At 37.6% G+C, this 23,814-nt stretch overlaps 1 protein-coding gene across 1 annotated transcript; it reads left to right on the top strand.

The window, feature by feature from the left end:
- Positions 1 to 4,057: 4,057 nt before the first annotated feature.
- On the top strand, positions 4,058 to 21,055 carry LOC141959813 (coagulation factor XI-like). The gene is made up of 14 exons (XM_074904108.1): positions 4,058 to 4,115; positions 7,225 to 7,387; positions 8,057 to 8,163; positions 9,510 to 9,669; positions 10,226 to 10,335; positions 13,575 to 13,734; positions 14,511 to 14,620; positions 14,709 to 14,868; positions 14,996 to 15,105; positions 15,491 to 15,665; positions 17,427 to 17,602; positions 17,899 to 17,994; positions 19,352 to 19,491; positions 20,837 to 21,055. Exons 1-14 carry the CDS (start codon positions 4,058 to 4,060, stop codon positions 20,990 to 20,992), a joined length of 1,881 nt encoding a protein of 626 aa, XP_074760209.1. The 3' UTR covers positions 20,993 to 21,055.
- Positions 21,056 to 23,814: the final 2,759 nt, after the last annotated feature.

Genomic DNA, 23,814 nt, shown 5'->3' on the forward strand with positions numbered 1-23,814 from the left:
GATGGAAATGAGTTAAACACAAGAAGATGGCCTAGTGAGAAAGCAGATTTTTCACTCAGATATTGTCATCTAGAATCACATGAAAAGATTGTTCATTGTAAGAAGGAAAGATCGAGATTTAATGTTCTGTCCCGTGTCATATACATAATGATAACCATGCAGAATTAAAGACACACAGACACTACTTTAGAATACTTGTTTGTGTTTTGTTTGTTTGTTTTTTTTTTTTTTCTACTGGAGCATTCATAACCAGATTGTCATGGTTTAAACCCAGCCAGCAGCCAAACAGCACACAGCTGCTTGCTCACCTTCCCCCACCCCAGGAAATGGGGGAGAGAATTGGAGGGGTTTGCCATAAGAAGTGTGGGATTTTGTTTTGGCAGGCAGAATTAGACCTAAGTCAGACTAGACTGGTGCCCAGTTATTCATTTCCTGAGGTGTAAGGATTCGGTAATTCCTACCACCTTTGTGAATGAATGAGATTTTCTATAAATCACAGTGGAAATCAGCAGAAAGCGGTATCTGTCAAGCTAGTAGGCAATTGCACTGTCAGGGAGATAGGGGAGATTTCATCTTAAAGAACTTGACAGCTTTTGGAAGTGGGTTTTGTGTTATTTTTAAATACCAAGTAAAAATGAAACAGTCAGAGCAGAGGCACTCTATTGTTTCTGATAATTCATCTAAATTTTGTACTTTTATCATCAAAAAAGTTTTGATTTTATGAAAAAGTTTTGATGACCTCTTCTTTTAATCCTGCCATCTGAATTACTAAATCTTAATGACAATATGTCAATTTAATTTCTAGAATATTATTGATAGCTAAATGAATACAATGAGGGAACTCGGACAACAGTAACCTTACATGTGGAGTCTTTATGAGCCTAAGGAGTACTAGATGGTTTTGGTATTCTGTGCACTACTCTATCTCATTTCCTAGTTTAAAGCACATAATCTCTTTGGATTTCAGTGAAGATCAGTAAACTGGTATCAGCTGAGAATTGTCTCAGCATATTTTATGATTTGTCCTGTTATAAATATGTCCTATAAAATAATAAACAATAATTCAGTCAGGAACATAGAGTTAGTAACACATCCTTTTTTTCTGTACAGAAGTACAGCACTGTTGATTTGAGGAACAGTGCAGCTCTGTAAGCAGGGGAGCATTTGTCTGTGAGTAACAGGCCCACTGAAAGAAAATGCATTTATTTTACACAGTGAGCATGCTCATTATGATTCTCTTTGAATATCACTGCTGCCTTATTTCTCAGCTCCACTATCAAATCCAGTTGATGCCAATGTAGTTAAAAGAATGTTTTTGAAAGGAGTGATATCTAAATTTGAGAACTGCCACTTTAAGATATATTTTTCTTTTTTTTTTTTTTCCACTAGTTTGCTTATGAAACAGACAGCCATCACCAAAAGTTTCCATTCCCTAAGTCAAATTTCTAAACTAGATATAATGGATTATAGAAATGAGATCTTACAGAAGCTTCTGATGAATGAGTATGACTGCATATTGTATGATGAAACACATGATCTTGGTGAAATTTGTGATGGATCTGCCCTTTTTTTCCTGCTGATTTGAACTGTATACCTATTTTTCTGAAAGGTTAGGGTTGTAATTTTTTCTGGGTTTTTTGGTGGTTTTGTTTTTTTAATAACACAGTAATGAATAGGAATAGCATTGCCTGATATCTGTGCGCGAAAGCCCAGAAGACAAATGAAAAATGAAGGAATTAAAAGTTCTCTAAGAAAAGTTCTAATCCCAAGTGAAATGCACACACACAAAAAAAGGGAGGCGACAATAATTATTTTAATCGAATACTAGTGTGGGCAACACAAAAACTTCTAAGTTCAGCTTGTTTTGTTTATGAATATTCAGATACATGGTAGGTTTTGTAATTACTTTCACAATTATGAAAATTCTGTGATTTGAAGTAAAGGTGATAATTTTTCCAGAGGTGTAAAATATTTTCATCATTTTATGGATGAGAAAAGAGACTAAGTGACATACCTGTGGTTATACAGGAAGACTTGAGTGGCGTTGGCTGGAGATGGTGTGCTCTACTTTCCCAGAGCTGTACTCCCATGATATCTCTACACCCAATGGCCGATGGAAAATCTCCTCTTCTGAGCAGAAGGTCAGAGCTGTACAGGCATCTTAGTCTCAAAACACTTTGTGTTACAGGAATAAACTACCAATGTGTTTTCCCTTGTCACTATTACTCACTTAAAACAGAAGACAGCACATAAAAATGAAAGCTGCTGTACTGAAAACACTTGTGTCCTCTCCTACAAGCATGTCAGGGCAAAGCAAATTGATACACAGGAGAATGTGAAGACTTTTTTGGGGATAGTTCTTCCTCTGTAAGAAAGACTTGGAGACCTTGCTGATCCATAAGTCATGGAAAAGTCATTCCCATTATCAGGATGCTCAAAAAGGTCACAGCTGGGTGAAATGTTTTGATCTAGGTATTTTTCGAGTAGAGTATCTGTATCTGTCTCTCCAGCATATTCAGTCTGAAAGAAAAGAGGAAAAAGAGTGGAGAGGAGGGAAGAGTTGTCCCTTTGGCAATTTCATTATGACATGAAACACCTTTTTTTTTAAGATTTGAAATAATTTTTTTGGTTTGAAATTCATTGTGCTTTGGTTACACGTTAAAAGAATTGTGGTAACCAAAATAAGTGATACAGCTATAAACTAGATTTGACTTCTTGTGTGTTTACATTTCATTTATCGGCAAAAAGGTTGGGGTTTTTTTCTGGTTTCCGGCAAACTGAAGTTGCTCTTAGTTGCATCTAACAACAAAATAGGTGTGTAGAAAGAGCCACAGTAAAACTACTTGGAAGATGTAGACAGCATAATTTCTGCAGAGTACCGAAAAGGAGGAGGAATAAGAACTTGAGCTGATGTTAAAAAAACAGAGCACAGAATACATAGTTGAAGAATATAGCTGTCTCTATTTGTTAAGGGAATGCCTCAAGAAAATGGTGTAACAGTAAGAAAATATAGGTGACAGTTCTGTCCTCAGGTACAGTAGTTTCATAATGGTGTCATTTACTTGGGTCTGTGTCACTAGTCTTACTGATTTCATGTGTATTTCCCCCTCCCCACCCCCGCTCAGGATTTCCTCTGGCAATGATTATCATTCCCTATTTATGTAGATTCCGGTGCTAGTAGCATATACTCTGGCTGTTCTGAATCAGGGATTTACCTTTTATTTCAAGATGTCATCAAGAGGCAGATGCTTAGCTGGTGTATAAACCTGGACATGAATTTCAGCGTGATCTGGATGATGTATGCCCTGAAAATGTGGTGCAAGGTCAGTAACAATATTGACAGAAAGAGTACCCATTCAAAGTAAATATTAAAGATAAGTTAGCATTGCAGGCACAGTAATATTTAACACACACTGTTGACTTTTTTTTTTTTCAGTAGAGCATAAACCTTATCCATTCATCCAGACCTACTGTGTGTTCAGGTATGTGATCACTATTGCAACTGATATTCAGTGAAAAGTTTTCATAGAAACGAGACAGTGTATGTTGGTTTATTTATGGATCACTTTGTGGGGTTAATTTATGTGATTCTTTCACAGTTTAAGATGTAGCGTGTGGAAAAAAAGGTTTTAAAATTCATATAATATATAGCAAAAGCAGTGAATGCAAGTATTTTCTTTGATATGTTGATAATAGTATCCACTTAACTATCAGGACACAGTCAGATTACTAGTGGCATTTTGATGGAATGTTGTTCCCAGTCTAAGCAAGAATAAATATTCTTCTGTAAAATGAAGCAGAAATTCTCTCTGTGCTTATGAGCTTTACTGGTTCTTGCAACCATAATTAGAGGACAAACTTTTGTTGCTCTTTTATGCTACTTTATATATGCCATAACTGCATATCACAGCTGTAATTTTTAATTCTTGATGTCATTTTGCATTCATGGTGTAACAGTACAAGTGTAAATCAGTGATATGCCTTGTGGTACTTTATAAAACTAATTATACACCCTTTGTTAAACATATCCTAAAGAATGATTTTGTGTTTTTTTAGGATGATTTGGATTTATCACACTTTTTATTTCATTTTCTTACTTGCTTCCGTTTGCAGTGGTAAGTGAATATATAATTCCTAAGATAGGCACACAGAGTAATGCAAGTCTTCTCGGAGGGGACGTGATTAGTGGCTGCAGTCTGGTCCCGAGAGAGCTGTCTTGATTCTGCTGGGTTGTGCTCAGTTAAGTTTGGGTAACTCACATCACCCCTATTGCCTGACATGGGACTTTTCTAATGGGCCTTTACTGCCATTGTCCCACCACCTCCCCCCCCCGCCTTGATGTCACCTTGCCCAGCGTGCACAGCACAACGCTACGGGCAGTTTTCTCTATTGGACTGAGGCTGCAACCAGCTTGTAACTGTGAAATCAGTGTGATGTTTGGTGTCTTAGGCCCACCAGCAAGGTTAGCCGCTTTAGCAGCAGTTTGGGAAGGGAGGGAGCCTTTTGCGGTCCATGCGGAGTGGAGGAGGTGGAGTGACACCCTGTGCTTCTCAGTTGACTTTGCTCTAACCTGGTTCTCCCCAGCACAAATGAGAGCTCTCTGAAGTTTGCAGTAATGGGTGCTGGCTGCAGGAGCTCGGTCCGGCAGCGCTGGGGTGTGAGCTGGCTGCCTCTTCCCGGCTGCTGAGGGGCCTCAGCCCTTTCCCCAGATGCTGTCTGTGGGGTAGGAGCCACTCAGCCCAGCAGCCTCGCTGGGAGACAGCAGCTGAGCTTCTGAGCCAACATCCTTTCTTATTTTCTTTTAAATAAGCAAACCCCACCAACAGTCTTAATTACACACCATCTTTGCGTGACATTACCCATTCCAAAAGTGTCTGTGTAACACCCACATACCATCAGGCTTGAAAGGCTATTACAATAAGTGTGAATAACTCCAGGACCAATTGTTTTATCATAAATTAATTTTTAGAATTCTGGTGATACACTGGAAAATTAGTGATTGTGTACATTTTCCAATGTCAGTCTGTGTTAATGATTTACCCTTTTCAGTTAGCAAAAGTCAAACTACAAAAATTACATTGCCTTTCCCTGAAGTTCCCTGTGCTGATAAATTATAACTAAGACTTAACACAGGTTTATGTTCGGTAACGTATTAACTGTTTTCCCAGAGGACAGTTGGGTAACTCAACTTTTTAGCAAAATGTGTTTGATAAATGTAGTATTATTTAAGGAAATGTTTTACATGAATTGATATCTCAGTAAAACGAAAATCTTGGAACATTTCCAAGGCCTGGGAAACATATTTTTATTAAATCAATATATTCATAACTGTCATAGTTTATGTTACATGGTTTTACAGCATAAATATTTTTTTTTTGTGATAATTTACACTAGAAAAAGATAAATAAGATCCAAAACGTCTGATACAGCAACTAATTGCAATATTATCTTCTTTTGACTTTAGAATTCACTTAGAGTGTTCTAGGTAATAGAAAATGCTTTTCTGTTAATGACAAAGTTAAGCATAGAAACTCTACCAAGTATAATAAATACCAGTTTTTAAAGAAACATCTTGAAAGCGTACATATGAGAATATTTGTGTGTTTATAAAGTACAAATTTTTTATTAACAAGAAATTAACCTTTAAAAGATATTGGCATATCTTGCACATGTTTAATAATTCCTTACTTTTTCCTTTTTTTGGGGGGTAAATTTTCTGTTTTACCCATGTTCAAGAAACATGGAGTTACCTAAGTACAGTTTATAATCACATTATATAAAACTGTAAGATCCAATATGATAGTTCAATTTGCTTTCATTTTAAATAGCTTTTGATACAGTATGATAGCTCTGTAGCAACACATTAAGCAGCTAGGTAAAATGTTTTCAGTTGGGTTTCCTTCCATTCTGTAAAAATGCAGTATTTTCTCTTTTAGCTAAGGAAAAGCACTTTAGATTCAGGAGTGATACATAGTCACTACCCCTTAGGAGGGCAAAATACAAGAAGATGGTGGACTCCTCTGCAAAGCCAGCCTTCTCGTGTGGTTTAACACAGAATCATACAAATGCCCTCATTTTGAAAGATGGGAACATGTTGCTGCTAAGGTATCTTCATTGCACGTCTCTGCAGCATGAGTGGGTTTCTTTATAGAGTCCAATATGGGATTCATGGTGAAAACTTGCAGATGCAGGGTGGTAGTTGGCCTCGTTTTTATTCTCAACAGTTCCTGAGACATTACACCTGTAACAGTATTTTCTTCATAGTAAAGCAAGTCAGAGAGAGTTCAAGGTGGAACGTGAGGGAGATGAAGGTTTATAAAATGCTGGGTGCCACTGAAGCTATGCACAGTGGCACCATGTGTGACTGGCCTCAGAGAATCCACATGCCTCACATGCAACTTTCTAACTCCTTTTGGTCCCTGCATTTCCTTTTCCTGGTTTTCCTCTTAATGGTCCTCCATGCTGGTCTCTCTCAGATGAGGCTTCTGCCACTCCTGCGATCTGCTCCGAGAAGGTCCTTCCCTCTCTGCTGTGCAGATCTGCCTTATGGCCCATCCTGCTGCTCAGCCTTCTGCCTTGGCTCAAGCTGCCCTGCTCCAGCATCCAGTACGAGACAGGGAACAGGGGGAGACACCCTGGAGAGTTTTATTTCTGCTGGAGAGCAAACACGAGACTCTCAGAGGAACTGTGCTACTCACCCCCCTCACCCTCTTCTCCTGCCCAGTTGTTGGGATTCTAGAGGGCTTTGTGCGAGAGAATGGCCGTGTGAGCAATCCTGCGTGAGAACAAGAGTGATAAGAGCCTCAGCCAAGCAAGAATGCGATAAGGATGTGACCCTGAATGAGGGGGGAGAAACTCGATGAGACAAACAACCCCCGGAAGGGGTTGGGACGGAAGTTACACAGGGCAGGAAGCCTGGCAAGGCTGATGTGGCACCTTTTATCCAATCATAAGAAGGTTTAAAGCACGGGCTAAGTTAACTGTCCAATCTTGAGGACTTGTACTGCATGTTACGTGTGCGGGAGAACATTATAAAAGGGCTGAATTAGTTGTAATAAACGGTCATTGCCTGATCACATTGGTCGTGTGCGTGCTCAGCTCTCCCGCACCCAATGACTGTGTTAAAAGTGAGGCAATGACAAAGAGGAGCAGTGGCTTCACAATCTCCTGGTGAACTCTGTGTGCTCCCATCTCTAATATATGAATTTTGCTGTTCCATATCAGAATGTGTGACTCAGATCTATGAAAATACATACTTCCAAGGAGGAGACCTTGCTACGGTTTTTACACCAAGTGCCAATTACTGCCAAGTAGTGTGTACTTACCATCCTACCTGTCTGCTCTTCACCTATTTGCCAGCTGCATGGACTAAAGATCCTGCAAAAAGGTAAAATGTTCATGCTTATTTGGCAGTTGCTGGTCTCCTGTGATAATTTTAGTAACTTGGTAAAATTTTAACAGAACACAGGCACACAAGGAAGGCTATGGGGTTGCCATGGAAAATAATGTCATGTATCTTTAAAACTGGTGATCTAAAAGAGTATTTGCTTAAATTCAAAAGATTAAATTTGGCAATTTCCAATCTTACACACTTGCATATCAACCCTTTCAAGAAAACAGAACTGACTGTGCACTCCCTCCTCTGTGCCACATTTTTATTGTTAAGGCACAATGTGAGCAATTTCGTATCTTCAGTGGTCCCCTCTTCTGTCCCCCACCCTCTCTCTAACACATTTTTCTCAAAATTAAGAACTTCAGTAGACTGAGAGGATGAGGTTGTCCTCCCTCTCTGTGCGCAGTGCATTTCTGTCCTCCAAATCCTGGGCTCTGCTTCTCACCTTAATGAGACCTTTGGAGCTCCCACGTAGACTGAGAAGTTTCATTTGGTACCAGTGCCAACAAAGCAGATGCAGCTCTATCCTATCATTCTCCAAATTGCACTTGTCTAAATTTTAATGTTGAGGGATATTGGACAGCCTGCATTTCACCTGAGAAACGATTATGAAAGTCTGTGTTGTACTGCAAAAGCTGTGAATTGCTGCATTTTAAAACACAGGTTTTCCTGCTACTTAAAAGACAGTGATACAGAAATGCTGCCAAAAGTGGACATGGAAGGAGCTATCTCTGGACATTCTTTAAAACAGTGTAACGTCCAAATTAGTGGTAAGATACGGTTATTTGCATATTTACATTTTATGCTCTGTATCATGTAGCAGATATTAGAAAATCAGCATTTCAAAACCAGGAATAGAATCAGGGAAGCAATGAAGCAGTGATTTGTATGTTCTTTGCCAGACCTCTCTCAAACAGAACTTACAAAATCTTCCACTGGTTTCACCCTTCAGCCACAACTATCCACTACTGCGGGTCCCCAGATGAGGTCATGGAGAAATCGTGTTCCTGCAGTCACTGTTTCTTTTGCTAGAGGCAGATGGAAGCACATGCTTTAACTGGGAGCTCCAGTTCTGAAGATTAATTTACTCCTACAATTCCACTCCAGCAAGCTGCTCATATGGTGTGTGTGACCCTGCTCTATTACTTTGTAGAACAGATGTCCAGCAAAGCGAAGTGCGTAGTCACAAGTGATGTTGCTACCTTCATTACTCTGTGTAATAATTTACTAGCAGCTCCATCCTTTAGTGTATGCTGTGCACAGTCTTAATGTCAGCATGCCATAGCTGTGCGTTTTCAGCAGGCATATTTAAAGCCTATTAAAATCTTAATAATGAAGTTTTAAATATGTTTTAAAATTGCACCATCGTAATGATGTCATTAAGAGATCATCTTTAAGCATAGCATGGTACTGCAGGAAAACAGAATAAGCAAGAATATATTTATTTACTTATATTTATTTTGAGGCCAAATAGTGTCTTACAGATACCAGGTTAATTATTTAGTTTTATTGGTATACCACGTCAACATGCCAGGGCTACATGAATCTTTATGCAAGTTCTCCATTGCAGCTACTGACAAATCAGTTGTGCTTGCTTTTGCTTGCCACTTGCCTTTCAGAGCAGTCGGGACTTTTAAAAGTGCTTTAGGTAAAAACCTGGATTCTGCCTGTGGGAAAGTTATTTCAAACCTCACAGCCCCAATTCTCCCTCTGTGGAGTGTAAATTAAGTCTTCTGACTCAAATGGAGACGTCTGTTTCTTATGAGGAAAGAATTTGCCTTTTAAACTGCTCTATGAATTTGGAAATGGGAAAGTATGTTTTAGTATTAATCTTGAGTTCTTGCTTTGATTAATGTCATCATCATCTCAGCCATAGTGGTTAGAGCTCCTCTCTCATGTGGGCAGAGGCATTGCCAAAATCTGCCATTTTTTCCACTTTTAATTTTATTACTAGAAGTATATGTGAAGTATGATGTAACTCAAGTGAGTATAGGACGTAGAATCTGGATTATGAGGTCTCTGGCATATGATCTGCTATCTTTTGGGCAATTTAGGGTGTGGGCCAGGGAAAAAAATAGAAGCATGTTTTCAGAACTTGTTCTCTCTTTTTTGACAGCTTGCAGCCCAGACATCCACACAGGACTGGATATGGAAGGGAAAATTTATGATGTCGCTATGGCCGATAGCTATCAACAGTGTCAGAAAAGATGTACCAATGACAACCATTGCCATTTTTTTACATATGCCTCAGAAACATTTCTCAATGCAAGCTTTCGGTAAATACAGGTTTGACCCCTTTCCTTGGACAGTGCCGTGCTTCAGTAGAATAAATCTCAGAGCAGTTTAAGGTGCAAGAATTTATTCAAGGAAATAATTTTTCCTTGACTTGTCATCCTTGCAGTGTTTATTCAAATTTACAGATAGGAAAATGTCTGTAATAAATTAGCTTTCATTTGTCCGTCAGTGAGAAAGACAAACTTGATTATCAGAGCACTGAAAAGAAATTGAGATTCTCTAGAGATATTGAAATGCAAATTATATTGGTAGGTGTGCAGCATTATTGCTTTGTTAAATCTTAGTGTGCTTATTGCTCTGAAAATAGCATCATCAGAGATGATGCCTATTTTTGATCTGGTAATCTGCTCCATTTTACAAGTTAAACATTGTTCAGCTAACTCTGTTCTTCATTTGGCAATTGTTCTGGAGATTGGAGATTGGTCTGGCCTGTGGCCAGAACATGCATCATGGTAGGAATTATGGGGCCAGAAGGATGGTGTAGACCAAGGAATATGGCCTGTTGTCTTACCGCTTTCTTTATTCTTTGTCACTCAGTAAAAAATGCTTCTTGAAACATACCAGTGTAGGAACTCCAACCAGCATAAAGGTGCTTGATGAGGTTGTGTCTGGATTCTCTTTAAAGCCATGCCAGCTTTCTGAAATAGGTAACTATTTAAAATCTCTGATTCAGTTTAGTTTTAAGGGTTATGGATGATGAGGTGCAGTCTATCTCTGACATGTATAAATGTTTAATTATGTAAAATAATTCTGATATAAACTTATTCTTGAAAATATATTTAGTCTCAGGCACAAAGAAGGTTCAGGTATTTTTAAGTTTTCCTTTATCATTTCATCATTTTATCATTTGTCTTACAAAAACAGTTGCCTGCTTTAAAGATCTAAACAAAAGATTAGCTCGATGAAATTGCATGTTATCTTCTGTACGATGGATACAAAAATGAAAGATAAAATCCCATCAAAGTCAAAGATCAGGAGGAATATAAAACTTTCTAAATTCTGTTTGTATACCATGTATGCAGTTCAAAATTTCTGATGAAGACCTGCAGCTTTCTAATACAACTGGCTAATATGAAGGGATGTATTCTGTGTTTTGTGGGTGATTTGTGATGAAGCAGTGTCAGTGCTTGTTCCTGCCATCATTACTCAGGCAAAACTCTTAAGAGTGCGAATTGTGTATTATACCTTCTTATTCTCAATTGACATGTCTTTCACTTTTTTCTTTTTTTCTTTTTTGAAATCTACCTCCACCGTGTCTTACTCTGTGGTATTTTCCCTTCTTAATGGTGATGTTCCTCTTCTTCCATATAACCTTATTTTAGATCACAGATAATCTAGTTTTCCCACAGAAATCACATTTTATAGAGATTATCTCTGCATCTTCTTTTTCAATATAAATACACTTCTTTCAGACTCTGCTAGTCCTACTGTAGGAAAATTCTTTGGAAAATATTGAAAAAGTAGTTTTGTTCAGATCTTAATAATGAAGACACTTAAAAGAAAAATTAAGTGTGAAGAAGAATAAAAGGAAGAAAAAGTTTCTTGAACAGAAGATAATAATTTAGGTATTCCCTCACTATGTGTATGACAGAGAATGGAGGAAAGATGTTTTTACAAACTCTCGCATTAAGATAGATTAGAAAGACACACATTTCATGCTTAAAAGAAAAATCACAGTACTCAGGAGCGTCCTGCTCACGGACTTTGGGAAAAATTGAGGGACTGTAACATATGCACAAACAATATGATTTGAAGCTAAAAAAAAGATCAAAAGCCATTTGAGACTTTATTAAAGACATTTATGGTTTATGACAGTAATGACATGGCAGTGATGATTCATCACAAATTAAATCAGAATTTCTGAAAGCGTGTGAAGGTCAGTCTTGTTCTTACCTTCCTTCCTTGCTTTCTGTGTCTTGCAAGAAAGGCAAGAGAGAGAGAAGCAGTAAATCATGGGATCATAGAAGCCTATACAGTACTACTGGATCAAGAGGTCATCTGTCCTAATCCAAGACAGAGCAGCTACTCCTGTCCAGACAGATTTGTCCAATATAGTGATAAAATCTCAGTACTACCTTCTGCCTTCTTTTGTAGTAAATATCTGAAATGGGTGTATTTGAATATTTGTTCTCATTTTTTTCTGACTATATTTAGGCTGACTAGTCTTACATTGTATATGTTCCAGTGTCATCATTTTAAAAATAGATGCTTCCTCTTTCAAAGCTTTTGGAATCACAGCAACCCTCCGTGAACACCAAAAGCTAAATTGTACCAAGAAACTTTGAGATTGCTTCAGTCAGATTCTAAGACCACTGAAATCATCAATATTATGGGATTTCTTTGTTTTCTCTTTTACCATGCCCTCTTCCCACTGCTCAGTAATGATAATAATGATGACTATCTAACTGCAGTTTGTTTTTAAGAAGAATAGAGCGGAGAAAAAAAAAAAAAAGTAGTACTTTAGCCTTTCTTGTGTCCTTTGCCGTTAGCTTTCGTTCTCCACTGAGCAGAACCTGAATTCCTTTCTTAGTGCTAATTGAATGGTACCACATATTTTTCTTTCAAGGGTTAGTTCCTTCCTATTTGGCCTTTCATTTTGTGCCTTTGCCTATCTGGTTTTGTCCTTATGCACACCTGATGACACATCCACAGTAATTTGTCTGTACTTCTGCCCTTTTCAAAGTATGTGCCTTGAGGACACGGAATATTAAACAAATGATCACTGAACGTGATCAGTGAGATCATGGGTTAGCTTCCCTAAACTGCCGGATCCACATTTATGCTTTAAATACAATTTTCTTTAAAAACTATCCATTCTCTGTTTTCCCTTAATGTGGGATTTTACTTACTAATTGTCAGAGTTAATTGACCCTTATTTTCTAGTCTCCCAATTATTTTTTCATTTTCTTATTGTATAATCACTGTCCAGTGATGTCCTTTCACGTTTATGTTTTTTGAAAACCTCATCAAATTATCAGGAGTCACATTAAGCTATACCTCTCCCTTTTACTGGTTTTCCCTTTCTGTAGTAAGATGTTCCCATTATGTTTCTATAACTCATTGGATAGAGTCGACTTGGCTGGCGTACTTTCTCAACAGCTGAAGTTCTCTGCTGCCACCAAGTCCTGTGTTTTGGATCGTTTTGCTATTTTTACTGTCTTTACAGCTTGGTAGTTTCAAGAAACATCCTCCATGCTGGTGCTTCCTTTTTTTCCATTTTTTTTCTTGTTGCATTGGTATTCTAACTAGGACTTCAAGTATATCTTTGGAGAAGGCAACTCATTTTTCTCTCTCTAAACATGCTAGTACTTCCTGTGACTTCTATAGCCATAGTCTGGTTGTGTGAATTATCCTGCCAAGCCTCTGTTATGTTATTTTGGTTGTGTTAGAGGGCAGACTGTACATTACTTCTGCTTATTCTGCCTATTTTCAAAGATCATTTAATAAAGTGTTAAAACAATCATCCCATTATTTATCTTCTAGTTTCCCCATGATCCTCTTAGATATACCCATTGTCTTAATTATTTTAGACTTTCCCTAGATTACTATGATTTGTTCCTAACTGTGGATTTGTACACTGATTTCCACTGTTCCTAAATTAAAGCATCCCCTATTAGATTATCAAATCTGTATTCTAATGTTAATTTCTTCTCTTCTCTATATAAACCTTATCCCTGTTCAGTACTCCTCCCCATGAGTTTACACACTCAAAAATGTTCTTGAGAAATAGTTTTTGGTTAAAATGTGGTGTTATCTTTCCAGCTTATCAGTCACAAATTAAAGGAAAATGTGAATAAGGATAGAATTTAATAATCTGTAAACCTTAATATTCTGATGACATAATAAAATATTTGGAATTTTGATATTTTGTTCTCATTTTTTACAGATTGTCAAATGGACATTTTTGAAGATCAGGAATTTTCAGGAATGAATATTACAAGTTTTTTCACTCCCGATATCTCTGTCTGCCAAACTATTTGTACATATTTTCCAAAGTGTTTGTTCTTCACGTTCTTTACCAGGGAATGGCAAATAGAATCCCAAAGGTGAATATGACAACCAACTTCAATTCTCTAACTAGATATTTTAAAAAGCACACAGTGGTTCTTTTAACCACTATTTTCTTATACTTCAGAAATTTTTGTTAAAAGGTTATTTTCAGAAAAGCAAACCTTTTTGTGTTTTGTATTCATAAGTTTATAATTTCTCATGAGCATTTCATCTCTTCTCCAGTGTGACAAGGGTTTTGTACTGCAGTTGCGTATCTGATGTTAATGTGAAGAAAGTTATACACATTAAAGATACAGTGATCCTCCAGATTGCTTCAATGTCTTAAAACTTAATTTTGTGAAATTGTCTATAGAGTTATCTGGTTTCCTAGTAGTATTATTTACTTGAAAAATTTTTGATAAAATTAACGTGTTTAAAAATGTTTCTATCGAGTTTCCTTTTTTTCATACATAGTGGTGAGAATAGTTAAAAATCTACATTCCAGACAAAACAGAAGAATAAAGTTTCAAAGGAATTTCAGGGAAAAGCAAAGCTGAAATGGCATATTACATCCAAAGTAACCTCTTCTACGTATGTATAAATACTGTACAACCTTTAGTAGTACAGTCATGCTATTCCACAGATCTAAAAAAACTCCCTCAATATAGTGTGAACTAGTGAACTTAGTGAATGCACGCTATATGACTTTTACAGATAGACACTTGGGAGAAAAAAATACAATTAAGAAAGAACCTTCCCTTACCAGTGCCTAAACAATCAATCTCTCATAGTGAGAACTGCTTTAATTACTGTAAAATTTTTTTCATTTTAGAAATCTTTGCCTTCTGAAGACATCAACAAGTGGGATACCAGAGGCACTTACATCACGAGAAAATGCTGTATCAGGCTTTGGTCTCCTAAATTGCAGAAGATCCTTTCCTGGTAAGCAATAAATTACAATAAAAATACTAATTTTGAATTTAGCAAATTAATAGACTTTCTGATGCTTGAAATGCACTCATTCTTACAGCCTGCAATTCTCGTACTTACATGCATATGAATTTTTTGGGAGATGAACTCAATATCACTTATACTAAAGGACACAGAGCCTGCCAGCAGGTTTGCACAGATGTGATCCGCTGCCAATTTTTTACCTACTTTCCCCTCCAAGATTCATGCAATAAGGAAGGGTGAGATATATTTTTTAAATGCTCAAAGACTGCTGAAATAATCATTCTGTAGTCTTGGTGAGTGGGTAATGTATGTGGTCTGCATAAAAAAAGTTCAAACTGAATCTTTGCATTAATTCATTGGCAGAAAATGTGAGTGTCACCTGAGAATGTCCTCAAATGGATCTCCAGTGGAAATAGTACATGGGCCAGGAAGGATCTCTGGATACTCATTAAGATTGTGTAAAAAAAAAGCCAGTACTGGTAAGTAAAATTCTTTAATGTAAAAGAAGACACTGCTTAACTGATTTCAGTACAGGAAGCCAAAACGTCTTTTTGGTTTTGTTTGGTTTTTTTTTCAATTGGTTGTTTTGAATTGGTTGCGTTGTCCCAGTGGGATGTGTTGTGATGTCTGAAGAAGTGAAGTTGGCCAGGTCTACACTTTGTAAACACCAACAGTAGCACTGTGAACTTGGTTTTAATAGACTTTATGATTGTAAATCATAAAGGGATTAGAATGTATCATGTGTCACTGTCTTTACAATAGGTTGGTCCCTATTCAGGGATCAGCAGTAGTCTTATCTTAATTTTTCATTGATGAGTGCAAATTATCTTTAAGCACAGTTTAAAATTATTTCTATAGTTTGTATGCAGCATTCTGCAAGAAATATTAGGATCGTTGGAGGGACGGACTCTTCCCCTGGTGAATGGCCGTGGCAAGTGAGCTTGCATGTGAAGTTGTCTCGTCAGAGACACCTCTGTGGGGGCTCTATCATCAGCAACAGGTGGATTCTTACAGCTGCTCACTGTGTTATGAGGTGAGGCCTAAATATAAAAGTAAAAATAAAAAAATTTCATCCAGTGTGTGAGATAAATTGAGACCTACTTTTCAGAAAAATAAAAGTGAGGACTAGAATAAAACAAACTGGTTTAATGTAAACAGAAGGTGAACTTATAAGGTAGACTATTCATATCTTTAATGTAACTGGAACTCCGTACTTTGTCCCTTTGTAACATGGTATTTTAGTACGGATGCTAAATTATTTTAATGCATCTAGAAGATGAAATTCAAAGCAGACTCCAGATACCTACAGAAACTTAGACATTCTCATGCAATATAATCTTTTCCTTACTGTGATACCGTATCATTGATCAAGGAAAATCTGTTGCTAGGTTATTACATTTCATAAACTTCAAATTACTTATCTCAGAGATTTCTCCGTGGAACTTAAGAAATGGTACTAATCAGGTAGCTTCAGCAACAGGGTGCTCAGCAAGTTAACTTATTTGATGAGGACACAAAGTAAATCTCTGTGAGGGTCCAATTAGGCTGCTTCTGGCACCTGAGCTATCTCTCTCTGCATTACATGAAACATCCAGATCCCAATCGTCCCGGGTGTCCTGGTTTTCCTTTAACAGGTCTGGGTTTTGTTTGTTTGGTTTTGTGGTTTGTTTTTGGTTTTGTTTTGTTTTTTTCTAAAATTCTATCAATTAGTCAATCAATACCCTATTTTTAACACAGTTTTCAGATGTATGAAAAAAATTTAAAGCAGGCAATACCTAAGACATTGCTAATTTGCACTGACACATATAGTCTGTATTGTTAATAAAATTGCCATCAGATTTGGATTATGAAATTACTTGTGAAGAGCTGATATAATTGTCATGAAGATGATTAATTTCCTTTGTTAGATTGTCATCACCTGTAAAGTAGGTTAGCCTATTATTTACGGAATGGAAAGTGTGAGGCTATCATGCAATCTGAAAAGGGACAGGTAAACAGATAAAATGCTTCAAGAAAGATGATGCTTCAAGACCTAGAAACACGGTCCAAAATCAGGCATTTTCACTCACTCAGTGTAGTACATTACCCATTATTGTTTTTGTGTGGAATAGTGTTGCTAATATTTTGCCTCTGATGGCAAATTTTCTAAAAGTGGTTAAACTCTCTAAAAACTGCTATGTTAAAATTATCATTCTCTACCTGCTACCCAGTGTAGAAGTTATCGGTATTATAAGTGGCAGAATTAGAAGATATACTTGCAAAATAAAAATTTTAAAATAGACTTTTTAAATTGGAAATTATTAAACCTAACATATTTATGAATTCATCTTCAAAATTTTTGGAAAGTTTATTTAAGAAAAGTTTTCATCTTCTTCTTTGCATGTACCAAAACTTCTAGGTTGCCTTAATGGCAGAATATCACATTGAAATATCCCTTAAGCTTACTAAAAGTAAAGTTGAAAACATAAAGAGAAAACAAAAGAAGGCAGAGGGGGAAGAAGGATGAAGAAGAAGGATCAGGACAACGAGAGTCTGAACATAAAGGAGCGAGAAAACTGATATAAGGATGAAAATATGGATAGGGAAAGTAACAGAAGGAAGGAGAAGTGGAGGAAATGGACAATACTCTGGTAGTTTTGTAGTTCAGAGAGTGTGAAAATAACAAACGGAAAGACAGACCTCAGTGCTGTTCACTGGACACTCAGGAGTAATGGAAGATGTTGGCATCTGCACACAAACTCTAAATCAGTGCAAATTTTTTGCCACAGACTGACTGTTTGTCTTTTTCCCTCAGTCTTGAGAATCCCAACATTTGGCGTGTTTATGCTGGTATTTTAAAACAATCAGAAATAAATGAGGATACGCCCTTCTTCAGAGTGGAAGAGATTATTGTTCACCCTCAGTATAAATACGCACAGACTGGATATGACATTGCTTTATTGAAACTTGATAAACCTATGAATTTTACTGGTATGTAGCGTATTTCAGAGAAAATGTGCAGAATGACACAGGGCTGGCATTGGTATGACAGTGCATGACACCTGGGCTGGCTTTCTTTAATAAGCAATTGGGTTTGAGGAGAATCTCATTCTGTTGGCTTTGGAAAGAAAATGGGTGGCTTTTATTTATGTGGCTGGAATCATATATGTAGTGTAAGGGCCAAAGTGTAACATGGAGGCTATCCTCAGGGGTTGTGTAGGTGCCCACAAAACCTTAATGCTCCAGTTGTCTCTGTTGGTCAACCTAATATTTTAATCATATTTTAGATCTTCAACTACCTATTTGCCTGCCATCAAAAGAAGATGCTAACATACTTTATACTGACTGTTGGGTAATTGGATGGGGTTACAGAAAAGAAAAAGGTACAGATAAATATTTAAACAGTGAATTCTTTTAGTTGCAAAATTCATGTGATTAAAAAAAAACTTCCCGTTTTGTTTTTTTTGTTTTTTTTTTTTTTCCTTGAAAGAAAAATCCATTATTTTTAAAAAGAAAATTCTACTGTGTTCTTGGTTACCATTATTGCTGTCTGGCCAGCACTGTAATATAATTCTTAATTATAATCTACTTCTATTAAGACACCATAAAACGTATATGAAAGATGTATGAAATTATCATTAAATAATTCCATGCTTTTACACAAATATTAAATTTGATTAATTTTGTGATTCAATAATTTGAAATATACAAGAATGCAACCTCAAATATATCCTGTACAGACCTCAAATACTTTTACATGGATTCTAGCTTAATCTACTGCCAAAACCCAAATATATCTGGAATGCATACACCTTTCCACTCTCCCAGCTGTAAAAAAGCCAGACTTATCACTGAACTGTGAGATTTTGAATTACAGTCTACACATAACCCAGGGTGGGTTTTTTTATGTGAGTGTAGTCATATGACTTTTAAACTTGAAGATTTAAGTATGTTGCTTTTATGATTCTGAAGGTTGATTATAAACGACAATGACTTTTGTGTTTTGATAGTAGATGGCATTTGAAATCCTCTATTTTTATATGGAGGTAGGCCAAAATAGCTGTTAATTAACAAAGTCTGTTTTTACATGTATTTATTTTTTTTAATATGTAATATTTATGTGTGTATACATATAGAGACATATTTAACCAGTGTCCTTTCCTTTATACATCTTCCTATTTGAAGGTTAGAATTCAATGTGATATCTAACAAATTTAGACAGATACTGTATAGGCTAATTTCTACTGTTAATTTCTAAGAAAAGGCTGCTCTCAAATACCATTATTTACTCTATGTGCAAATTTCTCCATCCTGTAAACTACTAGGGCATGGAGCAGAACATAGTTGGCGACTGGGAGATGCCAAACCTATTGTAACACATTGCTAGGAAATAATTGTTAATAACACAAAGTAATGCTCTTAATAGGAGGGCAGGTTCCAAGGACCAATGTCCTGAGAGCTGTACTCATGTGAGGTTTCACTGCAAATCACGAGGGAGTTCTGAAGCTTGTCCAGTCATGACATGTAAAATGGCATTATAAAATTATTCAAATTAGCAGACAATTCGCATTGTTTACTAACACAAAAAAGGGAAAATCAGTGTAATGAACATCCGACAGCACTCTAAAAGCAGTGGCCTTCAACTTTGTAATATCACTGTATGGGGATGTCTAGAGTTTAATTTTAACTTTTATTTTTCTAGAAGTAAACATTTCTCTGTTTGTACCACCTATTAAATAGGTCGTGTAGAAGATATTCTTCAGAAGGCTACTGTTCCCCTCATGTCGAAAGAGGAATGCCAGGCAAGGTACCGGAAGCGCAGAATAGGTGACAAAGTGATCTGTGCTGGCTATGATCAAGGTGGAAGGGACGCTTGTAAGGTAATGAAAAGAAGTAGTGTATAGTCATAAATTCCAACCATTTGTTGAAATATATAATTGAATACTGCAACTATTTTTTAATAGCCATTAGAGAAATACAGTTATCCATAGAGTTGTTGATCAATTTGTCACTTTTGCATGTCAAAAGCACTGAAAATCAAGGTATATACAAAACATTTCTTATGTGACATTGAAATCTTTAGGGATAGATTCCATGGATAAGAAACTCTGAGTGTGTGTGTGTATATACATATGTCATCAGTTTAAGGAATAAAACAGTATCCCTCTGGAGTATCAGAAATCCAAAGAGAGCAAGTATAGTATCTCAAAGCATTTCTCCAATAAAAGCAGATTTCCTATGTGATGTTTTTATTTTCTGACAAGAAATACACTACATGAAAGTTTATTTGAAAACATTCACTGTGTACAAATCAGAAGGGAGGATGCTAGCAATGGTATTAAAATGCATGGGAATTGGAAGGCGAAAGACAACCTGAGCAGAATGGTCTGTTCATGATTAGAATTTAAAATGTCACAACAGCGTGAGTTCAGGTGAGACAAATTCTCTGCTTGAGCGTAAACTCATGCACTTACATTAATTTAAAGATTCTGAGTTAATTTATGGAAGAATAGTAAGATTAAATTCTCTATCAAATACAGTATTTTCACTTTTAGCACTTGACAGTTAACATTCTTATGTTAAAATGTTATTGCTACTGTGGTCAGTGCAGAGTAATTAAGAATAAAAATTCTTGGAGCTGGGAAGTAATTTTTTCTTTATGGCTATTAAGCTTTCTTTATGTGGTACAGTGTACCAGAACATGGAGATGCTGTTTTATCAAAATAACACACTTGCTATTGTCTCAACAACTCATGACCTTCTGTTCAGAAAGATCAGTTAGAAATAGGAAAAGAAAACAGAGATGTGTTTTATCCAAGGGAGGACAGTGTCACTCAAACAAGATAAGCCATGAAGAGAAATGAGGCTTACATACTAAAACCAAGGTCATGAGAGAAAACATTGGTAAATTTACTATTTTCTCACTTGCACATGTAGTCTTCACTGGGTTTTAAACAATGTGTCTGTAGATAAACCAAAACAAAACAGAGTAGTTTTGAACTTTAACAAGAAGTAGAAATTATTTGCAATGACTAGAAACTATTTAGAAGTCAGTTTAATGGAAAAAAACAGGAAACTTGCTTCAGTACTCTGGCAATTAGTCTAAAACAAAAGTTACGCTGGTGTTAATGCTGAATGATGCTGATTTTAATCTAGGCTTTCTTTGAGAGAGAAATACTGACAAGAGGTGTTCCTTGCGTGCTCTGTCTTTCTGCTGTGACACAGGGAGATTCAGGAGGGCCGTTGTCATGCAAGCACGAGGAGGTGTGGTATCTGGTGGGCATCACCAGCTGGGGTGAAGGCTGCGCTCGTCCCAGACAGCCGGGTGTCTACACAAAAGTTGCTGAGTATTCAGACTGGATCCTAGAGAAAACTACGTAGCATGAGAGTTACCTACTGGCTCAAAGTGATGTCGTGGAAAAATAACCCTAGAAGCAATGAGATGGAGTGTATTAGTGTTTTTTAAATGGTGTTTCTTGTTAGCCTGGAATGTAAAAGACTTGATTATAAAGGTAGAACAGCAGGAATTAATGATCTTTTGCCATTATTAAATAAAAAAGCAGTAATAAAAATAAGCTCTGTGGTCACTTATTTGGCACGAAAAATAGAATATGTCTGAACCATTGATTTCTTCTGTCCTTGGTAGCATGAAATGGGGCTTCTGAATTCTGAGGTTTAGACACAGCAGTGGAGATTTCCCTCCCTTGTTCAAATTTGTTTGAAATGGACCAACCAGTTACAAACTTACTAAGGGGCTGGGGAAGGTTGCTGAGGCAGGGAGAAGGCTATATAGTTGTATAAACCTTGTTTCCTTAGGGAATTAGCCAAAAAAGTGGCAGTACTGAGAAAACAAAACCAGAGGCCTTGGCAAGCTCTTCAGTAACAATTTTGCAAGTATGGTAACAGTTCTGTCTTTCAGTTAAATTATTCTAATTTCTGTGGACAGTTTTGTGTTGAGAATGATAATGTGGGTCTATTTCCCTTGAAATAGAATATCCAGAAAGTCAATAAAAGAATCATCCCCTTTAGAAACATCATATGGCACTGGTCTTTAGCACAATGTATTATTTTTGAGATCCCTAGCTCTCATTGATTAAAGAAGTAACTTTCTACCTTGTATTTTTTTTTTTTTTTTTTTTCCTTTTATCATAGAATGGCAGAATGGTTTGGCTTGGAAGGGACCTTAAAGACCATCTAGTTCCAACCCCCCTGCCACGGGAAGGGACATCTTCCACTAGCCCAGGTTGCTCAAAGCCCCGTCCAACCTGGCCTTGAACACTGCTAGGGAGGGGGCAGCCGCAGCTGCTCTGGGCAACTTGTTCCATTGTTTCACCACTCTCACAGTAAAGAATGTCTTCCTTCTGTGTAATCTAAATCTGCCCTCTTTCAGTTTAAAACTGTTACCCCTCGTCTTGTCACTACACTCCCTGTTAAAGAGTCCCTCCCCATCTTTCCTGTAGGTCCCCTTTAAGTACTGGAAGGTCTCCTCGGATCCTTCTCTTCTCCAGGCTGAACAACCCCAACTCTCACGGCCTGTTCTCAAACAGGACGTGCTCCAGCCCCCTGATCATCTTCATGTCCCTCCTCTGGACTTGCTCCAACAGATCTATATGTCCTTATGTTGGGGGCCCCAGAGCTGGTCACAGCACTGCAGGTGGGGTCTCACGAGAGTGGAGTAGAGGGGGAGAATCCCCTCCCTCGACCTGCTGGCCACACTTCTCTTGATGCAGCCCAGGATACAGCTGGCTTTCTGGGCTGCGAGCACACATTGCTGACTCAGAGTTTTCCATCCACTATTACTCCCAAGTCCTTCACAGGGCTGCTCTCAATCCACTCATCACCCAGCCTGTATTTGTGCTTGGGATTGCTTTGACCTATATGCAGGACCTTGCACTTGGCCTTGTTGAACTTCACGGGGTTTGCATGGTCCCACCTCTCAAGCCTGTCCAGGCCCCTCTGTATGACATCCCTTCCTCCAGTGTGTCGACCGCACCACACAGCTTGGTGTCATCGGCAAACTTGCTGAGGGTGCACTCACCGTTCATATCGCTGACAAAGACGTTAAATAGTACCAGTCCCAAACTGACCCCTGAGGAACATCACTCATCACTGCTCTCCACTTGGACATTGAGCCATTGACCACAACTCTTTGAGTGTGACCATCCAGCCAGTTCCTTATCCACCAGGTGGTCCATTTGTCAAATCCATGTCTCTCCATTTTAGAGACAAGGATGTTGTGTGGGACAGTGTCAAATGAAGTCCCCCATGAGGACCAGGGCTTGTGAACGTGAGAGTGCTCCTATCTGTCTATAGAGGGCCTCATCTGCTCAGTCTTCCTGGTCGGGTGGCCTGTAGCAGGCATGCACTATATCTCCTGTCCCTGCCTTTCCTTTAATCTTGACTCATAAGCACTTAGTCGGCTCCTTATCCTTTCTCCTTATTTTGTGTCAGGTAGCAAATATGTTTTATGGCCAAAATTATCACTCATTTAAGAAACAGCAGTCAAAAATTTATTACTTTACCACAGCAAGAGTCTGCATTTCATACTGGATCAGAAAGGAAGGTGTAGGACTTAGCACTGTCTTTGCCAAAATTAATGAGCTTGTTTCCTAATCACCTACATTACCTTAATTGTTGAAAATATGTTCTAGCTCCTCATAATTGCCAAACACCCACACTGGATATGTTGTGGAGGTAAACAGCAGGAGTGACTTTACAAGTAATTGAGGTTGTAAAAATTAGAAATTAAACATGTCAAATGGGAGAAAACAATCAGGCTGCTGAAAATGACTTCTGGGTTTAATTTTGTGATACTTTATTTGCAAATAACACTGAAGAAAAATGTAATTCCATAATTACAAGCTTACAGCCGGTTGTATTTGTGCCTATGTTCAAAGAACCTCTGGGGTCAGAGTGCTTCTTGGGGTGGCAGTGCTAAGCTGACCATAGCCAACACACAAGAAATTTCAAAGATGTATTCAAAGGCTGGGGGTTTTGTTTTTGTGGGTTGTTTTTTAAAGAATCAAAATTCAAATGAAGGATGGAAAGAGTCCAAATGTAACAGGAGGAGAGAAGAAACGGTGCGGCGGCAGGTCTTAGGAAGGAATGGTGCTGCCTTCCCTCTGCTCCATGGTGGGCTCTCAGTGCCAGGGGCTTGTGTCACTGGTGGTGCACAGTGCTTAAGGTCTCCTGCTTTGGGAATC

This window comes from Athene noctua, chromosome 4 (genome assembly GCF_965140245.1).
Source record: "Athene noctua chromosome 4, bAthNoc1.hap1.1, whole genome shotgun sequence".
Classification (NCBI taxonomy): Eukaryota; Metazoa; Chordata; class Aves; order Strigiformes; family Strigidae; genus Athene; species Athene noctua.